This window comes from Poeciliopsis prolifica, unplaced genomic scaffold (genome assembly GCF_027474105.1).
Source record: "Poeciliopsis prolifica strain line A6 unplaced genomic scaffold, Auburn_PproV2 SCAFFOLD033, whole genome shotgun sequence".
NCBI classification, from domain to species: Eukaryota; Metazoa; Chordata; class Actinopteri; order Cyprinodontiformes; family Poeciliidae; genus Poeciliopsis; species Poeciliopsis prolifica.
The window spans coordinates 5,135,275-5,147,908 of record NW_026562408.1 but is presented as its reverse complement, the minus strand read 5'-3'; the positions used below and the strand labels follow the sequence as shown (position 1 = coordinate 5,147,908).

At 37.8% G+C, this 12,634-nt stretch overlaps 1 protein-coding gene across 1 annotated transcript; it reads right to left on the bottom strand.

Annotated features, from left to right (window-relative positions):
- Positions 1-4,492: 4,492 nt before the first annotated feature.
- On the bottom strand, positions 4,493-6,790 carry waif2 (Wnt-activated inhibitory factor 2). The gene has a single exon (XM_055051653.1). It carries the CDS (start codon positions 6,638-6,640, stop codon positions 5,576-5,578), a length of 1,065 nt encoding a protein of 354 aa, XP_054907628.1. The 5' UTR covers positions 6,641-6,790; the 3' UTR covers positions 4,493-5,575.
- Positions 6,791-12,634: the final 5,844 nt, after the last annotated feature.

The following is a 12,634-nucleotide window of genomic DNA, read 5'->3' as shown; positions in this document are numbered from 1 at the left end:
ATTGCACAACGCAGATGTCATATGAACAAAAACACATTTTGCTTGTGTCTGTGTTTATCAGAAGACCAGGTGCAGGTTGCAACTAGAGCAATAATTCTGCGAGCATTATTACAGACACTATAGGCCCAGTGAATAATTTGCTTATTTTGTGCATGTGGTGAGAAATAGGAAGATATGCACCTGATTCTGAGATTATAACAAAGTTCAGTTTAAAGTTGGCAACAATTTTAGTTCCTGTATGTGAGCTGGGCAAAAGTTCAGGAGAAACTAAAACTAAAAATTATTAAAGTCTCACAAAAAAACTCTGAAAAATAATGATTTTTTTTGTGCACAATAGGCATAGAACCAGTTTGATATGTTTCAAAGAAAAACTCATATTGACATTACATATAGGACATTTTCATAGTTTGCGTTTTCTTTTGGAACGCCTCAGTTTTTTTTATAATTAGACATCCTACAAACAAAATAAAATCTGGCCCAAAGGTTTTGTTTTGTTCAGCAAACATGTCCTGCTTTCTTCCACGTTTGCTGAGTTCCCTCCACAGATTTTGGAAAAACTGCAAACAGGACTTTATGTGGATTTTCCAAAAGCCAGGCACTTGCCTGCTTTTCTGAATAATGCTTTAATTGACAATTTTATCAGTTTTAATTGTTAGGCTGTCCAGGTTTCACAAGATTTTTAGGGACATCAGTGAATAGCGTGATGCCACAGCCTTATTGGATTTTATTTTTTATGAAATCTCTCCGATATTAATTTCACCAGCAGCCTTGGTCAAACCCAATAAAGCGAGGCAGAGTAAGAAGAACATTGAACAAAATGTGACAGGACATGTAACAAGTTTCATTAAATTAACTTCAGGAACTCAGCAGGTCATTGATGACTTGCTGAAAAAAACATCACTAAAGGAGTTCACTCTGTTATTCTCAGAATTATGCTTGAACATTTCAAACTGTGCAACTGCACAAAAAATAAGCTTCTCAATGAATGGTGCAGCAGCTGTGGGATGTTATTATCTCTTTTCCTTTCATAAAGGATTGTCTAGCGCATTTTCTACTAAATAAGATTACGCAGGAAAGAATAAATCTCCCTTCTGTGGCTTTAGGAGATTCTGATCAGGCTGTCATCAAAGTGACCTGTAAGTTACTTCTGGATCATTTATCTGAGTTATGAAATGCTTTTTGAAGAGGAAACTAAATGTTGCTTTTCTACTGGACTCAGAGAAGTCTTGCAAAGCTGCTGCAGCCTCCTTTTAAGTGGAACATGAATGTACTGCACACGAATGCCTGTATCCTTTGACAAGGCTGTCTTGATAATTAGGTTATCTCTTAAACCATAACATACAACAGGACAGTGAATGCTACAGGAGTCCCTCCAGAGCTGACATGGTGTCACATTCTGATACAATTACTGCATGACGGTGCCTTACGATGCTGACTCAGTAAAACACTTGGATCTCGTGGAGGGGTCTCCAAGTCCAGTCCTCAATAGCCGTCATCCAGTAGCTGCTTTTAGATGTATCCGAACTCCAACACAGCTGAAGCTAATGGTGGAATCACCTACTCAGCCCACCGTCATGTTTGGCAATGGCCTGGTGATTTCCATGATCCATGAGTATTTGAGCAAGAATGCATCTTAAAGCTGCAGAGCATGACTCTCAAGGACTGGAGTTGGAGAACTCTGACCTCTAGCAGGAGAAAAACTAATGTTACCTTCATTTATACTTATTGCATGCAGTGCATGAAAAACTTTAAATCTGCAGCATTGTACCCTCCACAACTATTTTCATTTATGCTTTCATTATTTAAGTCGATTAATATCCTGGAGCCTTTTATGGGTAATTTATGTTTTATGGGATATAAATATAATTTGTCACAAAACATTTCCTTTAGCCACTGCTAAAGATTGTAAAGAAAAAGGAGCATTAATTTTAACTGACACATTTGCACTGATCCGTATAAATCAGTACCTCAAAGTTCTTGTCCAATGGTATAGTCAAAGCAATAGTTTAAAAAACCCACATAAGCTGTAATTCAAACAAGGCTGGAAAATAAACAATCTTTACATTGTCACTGTATACAGTGAGTCAAATTTGAAGGTAAAACATGATAACCTCTATACTCCTTCAGGAGATATGGAACTAAAAACATGCATATTTTCTACAATCATCAACAAAAACATAGATTTTGTAAACACTACGTAATAAAGATTTACCTTGTCATCCACAAATAATATAGGAGGGTTTGGTATGAAACACATGTTGAATAAGTGGAAAAAGCATCTTTTCATCCATCCAACACATCTGATTTCCTCTGATTTTCTGTATAATGTCACTGTTTTCCTCTTTTTCTAATGACGATCTTCGTGAGCTCAGTATTTCATTTATATAGATCAATCCACATCTTCCTGTCTTATTGTGCTAAAGGGAACAATTCTGCTTCACTCTGTTGTCTCATCAGAGATTGATCTCCTCAGTAACTGGTACTTTATTTATATGCATTTCTTATGGTACAAGAAAAAACTCAAAGTATTTTACTTACATTTTATGTAAATAAAATAACGTAATGTTACGTAATGTTGCGTAATGTTATGTGTAACGTTATGTAATGTTACAACAGAATGAAGGGCACAATGACTGGTTTTCAATCACTTTCACAATAGAAAGCTCAAAATGTGCTCACCAATATGTATTATCTTCCCTTTTACTCCAATACCTCAAAACGAAAGAAAAAAAAAATCAATCTGGTTCTAGGCAGAGAAACAGACAAGCAGCTGATGGTGGCTCAGACCAACACAGATCAACATTGCCAAGGTGGGAGAATCAACCCATAAGTTGAGCATTTAGCAATTTTCAACATTAAGGACAAGTGGAAATAAGAAAGCCCATTTTGAAAGAAAGCCATAAGAAACATTTTTGATGGTGCTCATCACCTATTCAGAAACTTATGGAAAAATTATCCTGTGGGAAACTGAATTAAGTTAAATAGATGACACCAAAGAAAGAAAACTAATTTCTATTCGAAAGCACCTAAATGCAGATTTGTAAATAATCCAATTGAAAATTAATGTATAATTTACTTTCCACTTCATAAAATTCTGTTTTTCTTGGTGTATATTCTATTGGCAGCTGTGGCTCAGGAGATGAGGATTTATCCTGCTGCCAGTTCAAAACCCAACTTCTCTCTTGGTGTCAGTCATTGTGTCCTTGAGCAAGACAGTTCATCCGCCTTCGCCTGCTGGTGATGGTCAGAAGGTCCAGCGGCATCGACTGTGTGGCAGCCTTGCTTCTGTCTGCCAGAGCAGATGTGGCTACAGTGTAGCTTATCAACATCAGTGTGTGAGTGACTGCAGAGTGTAAAGTGATTTGGAGTTTTCTGAACTGGATAAAATTCAGGCCATTTATCATTGTGTCACATAAATTCCCAATAAAATGTGTCAAAGTTTGTAGTTGCTACAAAACACAACGTGGAAAAGAGAAGTGAAGAAACTTTAGCAAGGCACTAAATGTAAAATAAGTTATTTATTCACTTTTTTTGTTTTGGTTGAGCAAAGTTTAGAAGTGGCATCAAAATGATCAGTTTTAAACCTCCTTAGTCAGCCTTTAAAACATAACATCACTTAATAATTATCATCAGCACCTTTATTAAAGAAACAATCATGTGTAATGATTTACTATGTTTCTGAACATTTATGAACATTTAAAACGTAATTTTCTAATGTTAAATATCTAACCTTAAATAACAACACTTTTTTGGATTTTAGCAAAAAATCCAAAAAAAGGGGATTTTTTTGGATTGTTGTAATAATTATGATTAATATCTATAACTATTATAATTATTAATTAATCTTATGAATAAGATTAATTTCATTTCAGCAGGAAATACACCAGCCTGCTCATGTCATCTTTCTTTTATAATTTGCACTCCACCTAATAAACCAGAATAATCTTGTTTCCCCTGTAGGATCTGTGAGCCTGCAGCAAACTACTTTTCTAAGAATAACAGTAGCTGAGTCACGATTTTATTTGAGCTTTTCACATTGAAAAATCCATCCCATTAAGCCCTTTTTATGGAAAGTGCAGTTCTCCTCAGAAGTTTACATTTCAGTTGTGAAAACATTAACAGAAAAGTCATTTACATGTCTGGATCTCCATCTAGAAATAACTATAAAGAACCCATTTTCTGTCCCTTATATTTTTCATGATCTTGATTCCAAACGTATTTCTATTAAATCCTGACTTCTTTTCTCTTCTGTTAGCCTAATTTTTCTAGCGTATTTAAACATAAAACTGTCCAAATGCATAAGAGAACTAATCCATTGTTACGGCCTCCCAATTCCAGCATGGAGAATTTAGCAAGATCCCATATTTTCTAAATGGAAGGCTGAACATAATTCATATTTCTTTCTTCAAATGTAAAAGTTTTGAAGCATGATGTTGGTAAGAAAAGTCACATAAGCTTTCATAGTTGGGTAGCCATAAATTCATCCTTTCATTGTAGTTTATTCAGTTATTGTAAATGTTTGAGTTTAATTCATTTTTTGTTGACATTGCAATTGCAAAATAGATCTCTACAAGTAATTCATAGTTTTTGAATGTTGTCTTGCAAGCACAGCAGAATTAAACTAGTGCTTTAAACTGGTGACTATACACAAAACATGACTGCAAGAGCAAATGAGTAAATCAGAAAAAATAACCCAATTTCTACAGGATATATACAATGGTCACATCCAGAAAGACTTCACATCAAATGCAATTTCTTACATAAACAATGCAAACTGTCTCTTTTGGGGACTCATACTTGGCTCACTAAACCTAAAACATATTGTCATACATGCAAAAATGTTCATACAAATAAACACAGTAATGCTGCGGGGAACAATGGTCTTATTTGTAAGTAGGCCCATTAAATTAAATTCAGTTTGGGGCTCCTCTTATACTCAGACTGGCCCCAGTTAAACAACCTGATTGGCCGGCCTGGGATCTGAGTCCTGTTCATTACGATTGTGTTCTAGGTTCTTCTGGTTCTTCCCAGGTGAGATACAGCATCATCAAAAATATCACTCTTGTCTGGATTATGCTGAGCAACAGGAATAAAACCATCTCCAAGTTCTTGCTCATACGTGTGTGTGTCCAGAGGGAATCAATCCTCTACTTGTTTTCAGCACAATACGAAGGAGGAGGTCACTTTTGTAGACAATGTCCAGTGTGGTCTCCTTGCTGCTTGTGCATCTTTTCTATTGCACTTTCTCCTTCCACTTAACTTTTCAATCATATGGTTGAAAAAGGGATTCTCCTAGCACTGACCTTTTGTGGCTTGAATCAGTGACTGGATAACTTTAAAGTTTTCCTCCTGACTGTTTTAGCTTTCTGAGAAGCTGAAATTTTGATTTTCATTACCCAAAAACTCTAACCATAAAATTATTATTGAAATTAACTGTCAATGATGTTCTATTTTACTGAGATGCACTAGTCTCTAGCTTTCACTAAGACTTTCAAGTCATAGACCAGTTTTCTCCCCTTTTAATGAGCATCTTGAGTCATCATCGTCTCTTCTGTCCTTTCGTGCCAGCATTGAGTTAAACAGCCACGTTGGCCAACCTGGGGTCTGAGTCCTGCTCATAGCGGTAGTGATAAACCTCCATCTGGTCTCTGCACGCCTCTCTGATGTTATTGAGCCACCGTTTGATGCCTCCCCGGTTGAGATACAGCACCATGAGGAACACCACTCCGATCAGAGCCAGCACTATGCCGAGGAACACGTATGAGACTGCCTCCAGGTTCTCGTTCATACAATCCACGTCCTCTCCCCGCAGCTTCTCCACGGGGACCCCCCTCCGCGCTTCCGGCTCACTGCAAAACACCCGCTCAGCATCCTGGCACTGCGATGAGTTTTTTAACCAGTAGTAAAACACTTCCAGGTCACAGTTGCATCGAAACGGATTTAAGGCCAAGTAGACGCGTATTCGTCTCTGCTGGTACAAACTAGAAATGTTTTCTCTCCCAATGTTCTCAATTGAGTTATTTATGAGGACTAAAAAGTGCAAGTTATACATATCTAACCTTTCCATGGGTATGGACTTTAGTCTATTCCCCGCGAGCTCCAGTCTGTGGAGGTTCCGCAAACTTTGCGCGCTGAGTGCGCATGAAAGCTGCTCTGTGGCATCGGGCGAAACAGAGTAATTGAGAAAAAGAGAGCGCAGCTCCGTCAGTCCATGGAAAGCCCTGGATGAGATAGTTTCCAACTGATTATGGCTCAGGTCTAACAAATGTAAGCGGGTGAGTCCCAGGAAAGCGTACGGCTCAATAGTCTGTATCCCGTTGTAGGAAAGCGAGAGTGTCACCATTTCCATCTCGGTGCCGTTGATAGTGAACGCGCCTTGAGGCAAAGTTGAAATGTTTCTACCTCTAAGTATCAAAGTGGACGTCCATGTCGGGATGTCCGAAGGTCGATCAGTTTGGCCCCCATCAGGCAAGCAGGTCACAGTCCCCGAGTCCCTGGCACAGCTGCAAGAAGACGGGCAGGCGTCATCTGTCCTGACCGGCGAAGACAATAAACACAGAAGCGCTACGTAATGCGAACCCCACTGATTCCAAACAGGAAAAACACCGCTTAAATGTTCGGCACTGCGAGTTATCCACATCTTTTCATTCACTGGTTGTCTAAAAGCTTCAAATTGTGACGTAAAGTCGAGTCAGTCCGCGCTGAAAACGATGCGCTTCTTTCTAACAATCAGGAGATGAGGAACTCTCCACCCATTGTCACCTCGGTCTGTCTCTGGGATCTTTGCGCATCTGAGCGTTGGACAGCTGCGTGGAAAATCTGCTGATCAGAGCTCCTTCGGCGGTATTTTTGACGCCTGTCACACACAGAGAGCGAGAGCCACACACACGCACCACATGGGACAGCACTTGCAGTGGCACGTCCAGAAAGTTTTGAAAGGGGTGGCCAGATGGGGGCCATCGATAATGTTGGGTGAAGGAACCTTATTAAGATGTTGCAATACTTGTATGCGCAGTGAAAGGAGCATCTGCTTCTCTATTAAAGACAACATTTGATATGAAAATAAATAAATAAATAAATAAATAAATAAATAAATAAATAAATAAATAAATAAATAAATAAATAAGTGAATCTTGTCTTCTCCTCTCGCCTCTTATTTGTATTTAATTGTACACTTTGTTCTAATACTTGACATGTCCAGGTCAATATTGCTTTGGTAGGCAGTTTAATTAGAAAATAATTTATTCTGAGTATAAATACAGCTTTGAAGAATCCCTGATGGACAAACAGACTGGTCAAGCCGTAGTTAAAGTTGCATAAAAGTTTCCAGCAGGTTTAGGTTCTAAAACAGCATCACAAATTTTGGATATCAGTTTGACACAAGTGCAAATCTGCCAAGGTTTGGCAGTTCACCTAAACTGACTGACTGTCAATCAAACAAGCAGCTGCAGGGCTCATTTTGACTCTGCAGCAAAACACACCTCCAAAATATCAAACAGGCACTGAAATGAAAAAGACAAAGTTAAAATAATTGAAGTCAAACTGTCGTTCAGGACCATGGAGAGCTCTAGTGTGCAGCCTTCATTTGAATAGCCTACTTTTTAACATTCTTGAATAATTCTGCATTTCATTATAAAGGCCATATCCATTTCTATCATTTTTATTTCTTTTTTGTAAAAATAAAATACAATATTTTTATGACATGGGTTGAAATGATTAAACAATATTCAGGTCATAAAGCTGATGGGATATTTTTGTTCATTGAAGCCAATCAAACATGGTAAGATGGATTTTAGAGGAAAAAAAAACAAACTATTTTGGAGGCTTCAAAGTACTTGAGACTCAGGCAGCTGTCCAACAGGACAACAAGCATCTGAGATTCAAATAGCAGCACAATGGGATAATTTACAAAAAACATTTTTCTCTTCTTCATGTGTTTCTTTCTTCAAGACAACCGTATAAAATACTTGGAAAAAGGCTTTCTGTACAAATGCCGCACTTTTCTGATTTTTCTCCTGAAAAATAAATCAATGTTCCTCTTCATAGTTCTGCACTACTTTGTGTTGGTCCATATCATTTGATAAAATACATCAAATGTTATGGTTAAATTGAAACAAAATGGAAAGAGTTCAAGGGAAATTTTGCCTTGTAAAAACATTGTGCAATATCATGGACTATGTTCTTGTACAAGTAGTTGGAATTGATTTCATTCCCTTTAACCTAAAAGAGTAAGCTATCAAAAATACAAATAAATTATGTCTGTATGTCTAATTATGATAGAAAAAGTGAGCTCTATACTGATAGTTTACATATTTTCCAAAATCTCAAACTCGTTAAACCACTGAGTCAAGAAACAAATGGACATGACTGATCAAGGTTGGAGTGTAAACATAGGCACAGGCAGAAAAATAAAACATAAGACTTAGACACAGAAAGACAACAACTGTGCAAATAATGGAAAGCGAGCTCACTGCTGGTGCTCCTGATAAGTCAAAAGAGCTATTTTAACGTCAATATTTATTTCTCCAGACAAACAAGGACGCCGACTCGGTCATGCTCTTCTCTTTGCAGGAACCCGGAGCTGACTTGATGGACAGTGGCTCTATCTTCCTGCACAGAGAGCTGATTTAGGGACGGCTGCTTTACACCGGCTGCTGCTGATATTGTCACAGTGCCCTCTGTGGGGCCTTTAATTTGACAGCGAATCTCAAAATTGATTTACCCCAGGCTACTCATCCCTATCTCCTGACTACAGTGATAACCCGGGTGTATGTGTGTGTATCTGTTCACTATTATGTGGATGACCCGGTTGCTAATGACATTGTGAGTCAAGTTTCCTTCCCGTCTGAAAGCCTCAGTTTGTTCATAGTTGCTTTAATGCTCAATGAGAGGAGACACACAGTGGCTCTGCAAACATATAATACAATATTATGATATTATAAATTTGAATGCATGAATGCACAATAGATTAATCTTTCCATATGGAGCCAACTAATAGAGATTTTATAGGATCTAATATGTAAAATAAGGATATCGACACAGAACAGAGTGATGCCAATATATCATAGACAGGCAATGCAAATTTTAATATAATAGTTTTTATGCTCAAATACTATGTTAAAGTTTCATAGATATCTCTGCTGTTATTGCAAATTTATATTTCCTCTCAGATTAGCTTTTTTTACACATTGTTTTAAAAAAATTATAAAAAGAGGGAAATAAGTGTCAAGACTGCAGATGAAACATGTAATGTTTCCTATGTAGGGAAATTTTACTTTTCTGTCATGATCTTGAGTTTTTTGAATCGGTTTTGGGTTTTGTTTATTCTTTCTTTGATTAAATCAGTCTTGTTTCTGTTTATTTTAGTTTAGTTCTCCTTAGTAATTATAGTTTATTTCTTGTCCTTAGTTCATTTTAATCTGATGTTTCTTTCTTATTCTTTAATGTTAGATTTAATTCCTAGTCCCCTGTGTTCTCTCCCCCTACCTGTGCCACTTTCGTTCTCTCGCCCTCTTCTCAGTCTGCTCTCTCCAAACACACCTGCAATTAGTATCTATCAGCTCAGGTCCAATTTTACAGCTTTCATTCACTGATGAATGAAAGCTACTTACACATCATTTCTCTTTCACTCATTGTTGGTTCCTCTCATCAACTCCCATCATTTCCTTTCTGTCGTTTCATTTCTGTCATTTTCCCCCAGGGTTCCTGGTTTGGTTTTTGCTCTGGCTCCTTATGTTCCCTGTGGTTTTTGTGAGTTTTTTCATAATCTTTTCATTAAAACATCCTTCACCAACAAGCCCTGTGTGTCTGTTTGTACTGCAGAATGGATGTTTGAGCACACAATTACCTATAGATAAGCAGTCTTGGCATGCAGTCTCAGGACTCTGCAGTAACTGCCAAGTGTGCATTTTACTCATAATAGGCTCCATCAGACCTTCCATTAAACTCTTGAGGAAGAAGTGTTGGGTGTGTAAGCAGGTGGAGATCAGTGTTAATCTATCCCTCCTTCAGTAAAGGTGGGGATACATGACCCACCTTCCTCCTATATCAAATGCAGAGCACAGCTCCACAGTCTGCTTCACCTGCCCTTCAATCTGTCCATCTTTCTGTCAGCAGATCTGCGCCTCAAACTGTACGCCACCAACGAATGAATAAGAGATGAGGGAGGGGGAGCAAAGGGATGAAGGCAGAAGTGAAGGAGAAGAGCTCTGGAGTAGACGGGGGTGTAAATAGATCTTGAGAAGCTGGTGTCAGCTGTCCCTGGACCATTAATTAGTCATTTAGGCTGGTAATGGACTGAGCCAGAACCAGACAGACGCAACTGACCCAACAAAGCCAAAATCACTCTGTCACACGACTTAGCTGTAGCTGCTGATCACTGTGTGTGTCAAGGGTGAAAAATTATGATGATTGCTGACTTTATAATGTTGAAAAGAATCAAACTACACAGACTTTAAGAGATGGTGCATAATACTGAAATGTTATCTCACTGACGGATTAATCTATTAAACAACTTTGCAGATATTTAGCATGCTACTGGAATCACATTTGGGTAGATAAAGTGAATTAAGGAATTAAAATGTTTGACTCTATGCCAACAAACTACTGAGAAGTTGTAAAGTTATTTACAGATCTGCCACTTTGTGTCAAATTATCTTTAGGTAAGATGCTAATTCAGGTTGAATTAGGTTTACTTGTTTCCATAACAAGTATTCTTCTGCAGCAAGACATCACATTCAGTTTGACGCTAGATTATAAATCTGTCCAGTATTACAAAAATCATGTAGAAATACAGTCCCTTGAAAATGATTCACATCACCTGAACTGTTTTCTTTGCTTTTTACTTTAGAAAGTAGCTGAAAGCCAAATTGAGGCCTTGTTGAATGAAGTCAGATTATGAGTTTATCACAGCCCATGAAAGGGACGCAGCAAACATTTGGCAGAAAGTGTTTTGGTCAAATAGAACAAAATAAAACTTGTTCTGGTCTACCTTTGCCTATCAGAGCAGAACAGAGCTTTTTACGTTAAATGCCATTGATTAATAAACATTATTTAATTACAATTATATAACAACTTATTTTTAAAGTTGAAAAGGAAGCCTGCCTTCAAATCTTGTGCTCAAAAAGTCATGTCTTTTTGAGTAGACACTTTTATGAGTTAGCTTTACATGTCCCACAACATTTAAAGTTTGATGTATGAATGAATCCAATCTGAAAATGAATAGTTTAGAGAGTATTCAAGACCAATTAGTTGCCATTTGACAATCATTTGATTCATTTGACCTCTCAAGAAGATATTGGCTCACAGATACCCAACAACCTTTCAGAGATGCCATAAAATAACTTTTTTCTAAACTGTTCTTTACTTTAAACATGTTTTTATTTTTGTAACCGTTTTATACATGCTGTGTTTCTTTAGAATCCTATTATATCTACTTTTATTTGGTATTATTACATAAGACGGATTCCTCCAGCAGCACTCTGGATAGGTTTACCCCTCATTGTGTTCCATGGTGATCCGTGCTTTTCTAACGAGTGTGCGACAAACAGACGATATGGATACTCGGCGTCTCCTGTCTTTGTTTAGATTGAATTACAAAACGCTTGATATCTGATGTTCAACTGACCACAGTGTGTCCTTTTGGCTGACAGCAACTGATGACACTGAAGCCCCCTTGGCGGCTAAAGGCTCTGCTGTTGAGGGGTGAAATGTATCAGCGGCACCTTGGAAAGTGAATCAGTTGCCTGACTCAGGAGAAGACAGTGAACTGCTGCCAGTCTCATTAGAAAGGGTTAATCAGTCAAAGTGCACATTCTTTCTGCTTCTGACTTAATGCTGGAACTTAACCATTTTCTGTCTGGTGTAATTTACACTTCTGTAAAGTAGATTTTGGTATTTGATAGGTAATTTAGTTGTGGGATGGAGGCAGAGCTTACATGGGGTCATAGTCGAAGTCAGAGTTTGAACTTGGGTTTGGTTAAAGCTTCAAGTTTCGCAGAGGTCATAAGATACTCAAGTGACCTCATGGTAAATCTTAGTCCCTAAAAGTCAGAGCTTATTTATTTAAATATATTAAATAACAGTAAAAAAAGGGAAGAGTGAAATCCTTGTTGGCCACTAACTCCCAATAAATCCTCCCTTGTCATCTGGCAGTCCTGAAGGGAAAATGTAAGCACTGATATTTATTCATAGCATGGATGGGTAGTCAAACTCATAGCTTCTTCCATACATCAGCAGCCAGACTGCTCATCACATCCACCCACTGTCAGGGTGAACTTTCCAGGGTGAATTGCTGCTGCTTTCTGCACGGTCCAGGCAGCGGGACACCACATGATGGACAGGCCACAGTCCAGCACTGTGTCCTCTAAGTTGTTCAATTATTAATGTCATATATAGCCGGGAATTAATGATAGACTTCAAAGATTTTATACCCAAAACACAATAAAGTATTTTTAAGGAGTAATTTTGTGCACTACATATGAACAACAATACCCTTCAGGTATCAGTTTATTCAATAAATGAAGTTCAATCGTGTTACTGCACATCACTTGTTCAAGACAACATTTTGAAAAGGACTTAATTGGTCTTTAGGAATTACCAAAGCAATAGATTTAATTTAACATGTATCCTTTAG